The sequence below is a fragment of the Balearica regulorum genome, chromosome 28 (genome assembly GCF_011004875.1).
Source record: "Balearica regulorum gibbericeps isolate bBalReg1 chromosome 28, bBalReg1.pri, whole genome shotgun sequence".
Taxonomy (NCBI): Eukaryota; Metazoa; Chordata; class Aves; order Gruiformes; family Gruidae; genus Balearica; species Balearica regulorum.
In genome coordinates, this window is record NC_046211.1 from 2,217,992 (window position 1) to 2,226,982 (window position 8,991).

Sequence of the window (8,991 nt, forward strand, 5' to 3'; positions counted from 1 at the left end):
GGGAAAAGGGCCGGGATAGGCGGGGGAAGGACCCCAACGCCAGCTCTGCCCGCATCCCCTGGCCCGTCGCATCCCCGCAAGCAGGATCTTAAACCCCTGCCTGCCCCCCCTCCAACGCCTCCGCCGGGTTATTCATCATCCGCACGAGACACTGATGAAGCGGGAGCTGCCTCTTCCCCTCCTGCCCGTCCTGGGACAGAGTCAGGCCCCGGCATATCCTGGCAAACACCAACTGCCATTGCTTCCTCCATGAAGCCCGTCCCACTCGCCAAGTCACCGCTTCCCTCGCCCCACGAGCACCAGTGTCCTTCCCAGCACGGAGCCTTGTGCAATCCCTCTCTGACAGCCCTGCCAGCCCCCCCCGGGGATTTTTCCTGCCCCTGTGGGGGCTCAGCACCACGGGTCAGAAGCCACAGCATCCGCTCAGCCCCCCGGTCAGCCCCCACGCAAGGAGGGGACATGGCCGGAGCCGGGGCCACGCTTCTCTGCCGTGTGCTGCTAGTGGTGGCCGAGGGTAAGGATGCTCCTGGGGCTGGGGTGGGCAGTTTGCCGCGGGCAGGGCTGGGATGCCAGGGCAGGTGGGCTGGAGTATCCTGGCTGCGCCAGCATCCATCCCTAGGGATGCTTCGGGGTGCTCGTTTTTGGGCGGGGTGGGGAGATGGAGAACACCCTCACCCTTACGATCGCAGCCCCACAACCTTCTCGTGGCACCCGGTGCCTTGCAGGTCTGAGTCTCTGCTGCGGCATCGAGCTGCTGAAGGGGCTGGAGGGACAGTCCCTGTCCTTCCCGGCCCTGCACCTCATGTCTGCGGACATCGCGCGGGTCACCTGGAGATCCCGGGGGACCCACATTGCCGAGGCGAAGCCCAGGGAGAAGATATTCACCGTCGACTACCTGCCGGACTTCCGTGGCCGGCTGCTCATCCACCCCACCAACCTCTCGCTGGAGATCAGACGGCTGAACCTGGCAGACAGTGGGAGGTACAAGGTGGTCGTGGACACCTTGTCTGACCCCACCAACCCAAAGACCTTTTACTATTTTTTGCTGGTTCACGGTGAGTCCAAGGATGGAGGGAGAAGGGTCGCAAGGACCAGGCTTGGGTTCGGTCCACCCCACGCACGTCCCCATGGGGGTGGGCTGCTCCCCCAGCCTGAGCCCACCCGTCCCACGGCATTCCCCCCCCCCGGCCTTGGCCACACAGAGGAGCCCAGGATGGGCATGTGGTCAGTGAAGAAATTCCCCTTCCTCTTTCGGTGCCTCCACAACCCGCTGGCACCCGCTGCACCCGGCCCTGGTGGCACCCAGACTGCCCCCAAAGTGGGGGCTGGTCCCCAAAGCAGCCCCGCAGCTCACGCTGTGCTCCGTACCCGCAGATGGCTCTCCTGAGATGGCGACCGGGACCGGTGATGCGGGAGGACGCAGCGGGAGCACCGCGGGACCCTGGGGAGTGACCGAGTCCCGTGCTGGGGACACCGCGACGCCGGGCGCAGGTGGGGGGCAGCCCCCGGGCGGTGGCGGGGGGCCGGGGATGTGCAGGGTGCAGGACAGCTACTGTGTGAGGAAGGGGTATGTCATGGCCGCCATCTTCGGGCCACTGCTGATGCTGGTGGCCGCCGTCCACGTCATGACCAGGGACAAAGCCACCAAGCCAGAGGATGAGGTCCCAGCGGGGCCGAGAGCGGGGTCTGAGCCCCCCGGCATCACCGCTCCGCAGGAACCATCCCTGTGGTGGCGATGAGCCGGTATTCGGGGCTCTGGCAACCGTGGCTCCGCTGCCTCAGTTTCCCCAGCCAGGGCAAGGCAAGATTGCTCTCACAGAAGCCCCTCGTGATGCCAAGAGAAACCCAATTTCCTCATCTGTTGCACAAGCTGCTGTTGTGGCAAAGCCTCTTCCTCCCAGAGGCCACCGCAGCCCATGGGGGGACCGGCAGCACCCCCCCGCCCCGGCAGCCAGCAGCACCAAAACACATCCCTGCACCGAGCATGCCGTGGCATCGGGTCTCAGCACACACCCGGTCCAGGGACACCTCCGTTACCGGGACATCATTGGTTTCATATTTACGGCCCCAAATCTGGTGTGAGATAATAATTCAGCATCTCGTAAAACCTTCTATAGTTTATAATAAGTGAATTATTTACTGGTGACCCTGACTAAATGCTGCATGGCATAAATTATTGAGTGGCAGATCTGTCAAAAAGTTCTCATAAATAAGTTATCTGGTGCCGTCTTAATGTTCCCAGTAAATTACTCATTCAATCTCCCGTCTAAATGCTCTCCTGGGGAAATTACTCGCGCCTGCTGATTTATGAATTAGGCCTGGGCAAATAAGGACGATTAGGAAGGAGAACCCCGCCAGGACACCCGAGGGTTTCGCTTCGCCGTGACGTTTCATCCCGAGTGCATCCCTGGTGCTGCGCTGTCCGACGGCTGCTGGGTACCAGGTGGGATGGATCCTGCTCTGCCCTACGCACTGGTCCCAGAGGGACTGTCCCCACCTTGGGGTGCTCAGCACCCTCTTTCCAGCCACAGGCACCAGCCAAGCAGCGATCCCGGGGTCCGGCAGTGATTCCAGGGTCGGGCAGCAATCCCAGGGTCCCGCAGCAATCCCAGGGTACAGGCAGTGATCCCGGGCTCGGGCAGAGATCCTGGGGTTCCATGGGGATCCTGGGGTCCCACAGTGATCCCAGGGTCAGGCAGCTTCCCGCAGCGACGCCTGGGGAAGCAGCGCCCGCTCCCAGCCCCGCTCCGCTATTCCCCACTGCAGGACGGAGTCAGAGGGGTTCCCCCAAATCTGCGAGCGCTCCCCCCCCCCAGCACCCTGGGCACCCCAAGCATCTCCGCAGCAGCCCCGAGCTCGTTGCCTGTGTTTTATTGCCTGCAGGCTACGGCACGCTGCGCCGGCCATATGTTTTACTGCCGTTATAATCATCGCCCGGCGAGCGCGCGTCTCCATCTCCCCCACCAAGCCGAAATCCTCCCCGCCAGCAGCCTGGGGTCGCTCTCGATGTCTCAAACACGCCGAGAACCGTATTTCTACCAGGTCCTGGGTGTAATTAAAGCATCGCCCAAGGAAGGTGACGGCCGCGACCCCGACGCAGAGTCAAAGCACGAAGTCACGAGCCCCGGGAGGGGACTTCTCCAGCTGTACCATCCCTCTCCCCACCACCGGCACGCGGGAATTGCAGCCGCTTTCCATGAATCTCTTTGCTCTGCCTCTTACTGCAGGAGCGGAGCTGATTAAAATAATACGTTAAGCACGGCGCGACCTCGTGGGGTGATGGGATGGGGAAGTGTCTTCCCGGTGATGAGGCACGGCCTGCGACGGAGGCAATTAAATCACTCGTGGAGGATGGTGAATTTTGGGGTGCGGAAGGCAGGAGAGTGGAAAATTCATGTGTGAGAACCGGGGGGTTAATGCGAGACTGGGATGCTGCAGCGTTATCCATGGTGGGAGAACTGGAGGGGATGGGGATGGGGTGGGATGGGATGGGGATGGGGATGGGATGGGGATGGGGTGGGATGGGATGGGGATGGGGATGGGATGGGGATGGGGATGGGGATGGGATGGGGATGGGGATGGGGATGGGGATGGGATGGGGATGGGATGGGGATGGGATGGGATGGGGATGGGATGGGGATGGGATGGGGATGGGGATGGGGATGGGGATGGGATGGGGATGGGGATGGGGATGGGATGGGGATGGGATGGGGATGGGATGGGGATGGGATGGGGATGGGATGGGGATGGGGATGGGATGGGGATGGGGATGGGGATGGGATGGGATGGGGATGGGATGGGGATGGGATGGGGATGGGATGGGGATGGGATGGGATGGGGATGGGGATGGGATGGGATAGGGATGGGATGGGGATGGGGAGGAATCTCCCCGGGAATGCTCCTGCATCCACTCCAACACAACACCCACCCCCGCCACTCCACTGGGTCCCTACGAGAGCCCCGCTCACCCATCACCCACACGCCAGGCCTGCGCCAGTGTTTGCTTTAATAATTGAATGCTGGTTTGGGGGACAATTATTTATTTAAAGGAAACAGCATGTTAACAAGAACACAATCTAATCCCCGGTGACAGATGTCTGCTTTATTAGCACCTCTGTCCGAGAGCTGAGCCCGGGAGGCAAACAAACAAACACGACAAATAAAACCCTCGTTAGAAGATGTAAGCACACACCAGAAATTAGTGTGAGGGGAAAAAAAATAAATATTAAAAGGCTGTGGCACCCCTGCGATGGCTTTTCGCTCTGGCGCCGGGTAGGGTGGAGAGAGGTGATGCTCGGAGTCCGGGCTGGACCGATGCCGGGGTGATGCTGGAGTCGGCGTTTCGGCTAAATCCCCACCTAGACGACACCTGGCCATCCCCAGGGCCCGGCACCGAGGGGTGCCACCAGAGCTGCTGGGCGAGGTTGTGTCCCCTTTTCACCCTGTGACACCCAAATCTGTTTTCCTTGCCTGAGCCCGGCCCCAGGGAGCAGCAGGATTTGGCGAGATGGGGAAACTGAGGCAGCGAGGGGCAAAGGGAACGGTCCGCAGCCCCCAGGGGAGACCTTCGTGGTGGAAAACCTGATCGCGGTGACGGGGAGCAGCCGGGGAAGGACAGGCAGCGCAGGCAGCACAGGCAGCACAGGCAGCGGGTTACGGGGACAGGATTAGTGCCGGCAAAACAGGCTCAGTCCTCGGCCGCCGTCTGGGGCCGGGGGGAAGGAGAGCGGATTTTTCCCCAGCGCAGGATTAGCCCAAGGCGCTGTCGGGGGGTGGCTGGCCAAGCGGTTTGGGGTGCTGGGGATGGGGTCACCATCGCCCGCTGCCTGCAGCCGCATCCCGGGCGCTGCCTGCCCTGCCCCGCTGCCTCCGCCCCGGCTCGGCTGAGAACGGCAGCAATCGAGACGGTGATGGATGCCACGGCACGCCGGCCCCGCGGGGATTCTCCGGCACGTCCCCATCTGTTTGGTGTCCATTTAGCAAATGCCTCCGTGAGGACCAGCTGCAAGCTGGCACCCAGCAACCGGCTGGCACCCAGCACCCGCTGGCACCCAGCACCCACCCCGAAACTGGCTGGGGAAGCCAGAGCGTCTGGTCCCCTGAGAGCTGCTCCCGGGCTGGACTCCTGCCTCCGCCATCTCTCCCTGGGACTCATCCATGCTCCAAAAAATAAAGGAATTAAAGAATAATGGCATCAGCGAGTTGCAGAGGGTTTGACACCCGGCTTCCTACAGCGCCCTGGAGGGGGGGGGATGCTCTGATGTCTACTATAGGGCTGAGCCTCCCGAGCGCGGTCCTCTGCCCCCTCCTCGCCCCATCTCCTTTATCCCTGTGACTTTGACCCACTTGTGAAATTTGTTTTCAATCAGCCAAGGAGTCGAGGAGTTATTGGCAGGGGGAAGGAGGCAGGAGAGAAGCTGCCTTTCCTTAGGAAATCAAGTTTCCTGCAGCTCTTTGCAAATCACCATCCGGCGAGCAGGCAGAAGCTGGGCAAGTGGCGCCCGCCGCAGCCCCTCCTGGAAGGCAGTTAATTACCACGGAATAGAGGTCACGCCAGCAGGAGCGTACGAACGCAGGCAAAGAGGCTTCCTCATAATTGCTTTTTTTTAAAAAAAAAAAAAATAATAAAATAATAATGATAATAAAGAGACCTAACGTGGGTCTGAAGGGCCGGGGTATAGACTTCTCCGGCGTGGCAGTTATTTAAGCAGGGAATTCACCTGCTTTTTCCCGCCGAGGTGCTTCTCATAAGCCAAAAAAATATCTGAAATTATTTTTCTGCTCCCCATCGTTACACCCCGGCGAGCGGGAAGCGAAATCCCTTCCTCTCCATCCCGCCTCGGCCACAGCGGGAGCATCGGGCATTGCAACTCCCCAGGGACCTCCGGTCCTGACCTGGCACGGACCGGGGCCGGCTAACGAGCGGCTTCGTTAGCCATTCCGCTCCAGCGCGTCGCTCGTAATGAGGAAAGGCGAAGCGGCTCCCTCCAAATAGGTTCTGGAAGCTGCTCGGAGACATTAGGCTCTGTATAAATATCATTATGATTGTTATTATTATTGGCGCAGATGGGCTTTCATGGCCCGCCGCGCACCGCGGGAGATCCTGTTCTGCCTCCGGCGCTCGGCGAGTGGGAGAAAACAAATTGCCGATGCCAGTCCCGGCTCCGCGCGGTGCTGGGGGGCGGGGGGGGGGTGCTGTGTACCCCCACCCACCCCGGTCCGGCTGCACCCGCCTCAGCCTGGGTACCGCGGGGGGGGATGACACGGGAGGAGGGATCTCTTGCCTCGCACCGCGGGGACCGTCGTGCCACGAAGGATGTCGCCAGGGCCGCGACGGCCGGGGCTCGCTGTGAGGATGGGTTTGCTCAACCCGCCCCGACGCCGGGGTTGATGGGCCTAACGGCGAGCTGGCCAGGCTGTGCTGCCCCATGGGGACTTTGCCAAGGTTTTGGGGGCTTGGGGGGGGTCTCGCGCTGCCTCCCCCTCACCCCCTCTGCTCCCGGGGGAGCGTGGGCCCCGGCCCCGGCCGCCCCCGCTCCCGAGGCTTTCTCCTCTCCTCCCGTCAGCAAATTCCCGGCCGCCGCCGCCGCCACTCCTCCCTGACCTCTCTCCCCTTCTTCCATGCTCCACAAACTCCTTCATATTTCTCTCCGCTCCGTGGCCATCTCCTCTCCTACTCAAATTCCTCCGGGTGGCTGGGGGAGGGGGGCAGCTCCGCGGGGCCCCTCGTCCCCCAGGAGACCCTCCGGCGCCGAGGGAAGAGTTTGGCCGGATTTGAGGAGTAAGAGGAGTCCACGGGCACAGGGATGCCCAGGGACCACCCCATCGACACCTCCTGTCCCCCGTCCCCCTCCCCGTGCCGATCCGGACACAACCTGCATCGCCCACGAGCCGCCTCCTGAGGAGAGCCGGTTATTACTTTTAATAAAACATTCTTTATTTTCATCTCTTTTTATTGCAACCATCCATCTCGGCTGCTTCGGAGCCCGGCGCGGCCGCCACAAAGGCTCCCGGTGTCCCCGGGGGGGCTGTGCCGGGAGGGGTTTGGGGGTCCCTGGCTCCATCCAAGGGGGGTCCTGGGTGTCGCTGGGTCAAACCGCCCGGGAGCAGCGGGTGCCCAGAGAAAAGCTGCAGCTGAAGGAAGGCCCCGAGGAAGGGGATGGAGCCTGCAGCCCTCCGAGCAAGGAGCCGAGGGGGAGCCCCGGTGCCCCGCGCCGGCCGGGAGCCGTCTACTGTGTGGCACAAGGGACGCCGGGGACGCGCCGACCCGCAGCCACTGGGACAAGGTGGGGGACCCCAGCCTGTCCCACGGCTGGGGGGGGGGGGGGAAATCCAAAATCCCTGCTAGAGCCAAAAAATTGGCCTTTCTGTTGTTGCATGTGGCGGTTCAGCTCCTGCCCCGAATCACGCCGGGCCAGCGCTGCTCTCCTACCCCCTTGGCAAAGCCGGCAGCTGCCGGCGGAGAGCGGGAGATGCTGCCTGCTGACTCAGGCAGGCAGCTCGGCGCTGGTTCCCATTTGCAATGTTTTCTCTAAAACCCTCAGGGCTAGAAATTCTATTTAAGAAAAAAAAAAAAAGAAAGAAGAAACCCAACAACCACCACCAAAAAAAAAAAAAAACACCCCCAAAAAAAAAAAAAAAAAACCCCACACCACGAAAGCTGAAGCTTCTGCCTCCGCCGAGGGCTTAGCTCGCTCCGCTCGACTTGGAAAGCTTCCCTTCCCGGGAGCCTGCGGGGAAGAGGATTTTTGGAGGCGCCGATATCCAGGGCCTTTAGCCGCAGCTTAGAAAGTTTTCGGAAGAGAAGCAGCGAGAGGAGGAAGGGCTGGAAACGCGTGAGGGAGGGGAAGCTGCCGGGACACGGGAGGAGAGCGAGGGGCTCAGCCGTGCGCCCTGCCCTGCGGGGTGCTGCGGGGTCCTGGGTGGGCGCACACACCCGCCAGCCGCGCTGTGCGCGTGCCTGAGTGTGTACGTACGCGCGCGCACACACACACACACACCCCCCCCAACACACGTGCGCAGATGCGCGCACACACGGACGCGCACAGAAACCCAAATCCACCCCATCGCGCTCACATACGTGGACACGCACCCAGCCCGACACGCGTGCACACGCGTGCACACCAGCAGGCGAACACATGCCCGCGCACGGGCATGCCGACAGGCACACGCAAAACCCCAACGCACACACAAACACACACACCGGGCCCGGCACGCATGCACACACGTGTGCAAGCACCCCGGCGTGCAAAGCAACATGCGGATACGCACCCCAACACGCGTGTACGCACCCCAACATGCACACACGCTCAAGCACACAGCCCAGCGCACCCGTATTCATCCCAACATACGTGTACACACCCCAGCCGACGCACACACGCGCACCCCAACATGCACATGCATGCTCGAAACCACCCGTGACACATGCGTGAACATACACACGCGCACCCCAACACGCAGCCCCCCCCCAGCTGCAGCACACCAACACCCCCCAGCATGCACACCCAGAACCCCACACCGCCACCCCGTGCACACACACCCTCCCGTGCACACACCCCCCCCCCGTGCACACACACTCCCCCGTGCCCACTCCTCCCCCGTGCACACGCGCCCCTCAGTACACACACACCCCCGTGCACACGCACGCCCCCCCATGCACACCCCCCGTGCACTCTCCCCCCGTGCACACCCCCCGTGCACACCCCCCGTGCACTCTCCCCCCATGCACACCCCCCGTGCACACCCCCCCGTGCACTCTCCCCCCGTGCACACCCCCTCCCCCGTGCACACTCCCCCGTGCACACCCCCCGTGCACACCCCCTCCCCCGTTCACACCCCCTCCCCCGTGCACACCCCCCGTGCACTCTCCCCCCGTGCACACCCCCTCCCCCGTGCACACTCCCCCGTGCACACCCCCCGTGCACACTCCCCCGTGCACACACTCCCCCCGTGCACACCCCCCGTGCACACCCCCTCCCCCGTGCACACTCC

General features: G+C 62.6%; 1 protein-coding gene across 4 annotated transcripts; it reads left to right on the top strand.

The window, feature by feature from the left end:
* Window positions 1-278: 278 nt before the first annotated feature.
* Window positions 279-4,236, top strand: LOC142598447 (uncharacterized). 4 transcript variants are annotated; one of them, XR_012832658.1, is made up of 5 exons: window positions 279-514; window positions 726-1,055; window positions 1,375-1,491; window positions 3,228-3,354; window positions 4,094-4,236. XR_012832658.1 is itself a non-coding variant. In XM_075737061.1 (4 exons), exons 1-4 carry the CDS (start codon window positions 460-462, stop codon window positions 2,925-2,927), a joined length of 546 nt encoding a protein of 181 aa, XP_075593176.1. In that variant the 5' UTR covers window positions 279-459; the 3' UTR covers window positions 2,928-3,204. The 4 variants fall into 4 exon arrangements, 2 of the variants coding, with proteins under 2 accessions (XP_075593176.1, XP_075593175.1); XR_012832657.1 differs by having other exon boundaries at window positions 4,110-4,236; XM_075737061.1 differs by lacking the exons at window positions 3,228-3,354; window positions 4,094-4,236 and adding an exon at window positions 2,884-3,204.
* Window positions 4,237-8,991: the final 4,755 nt, after the last annotated feature.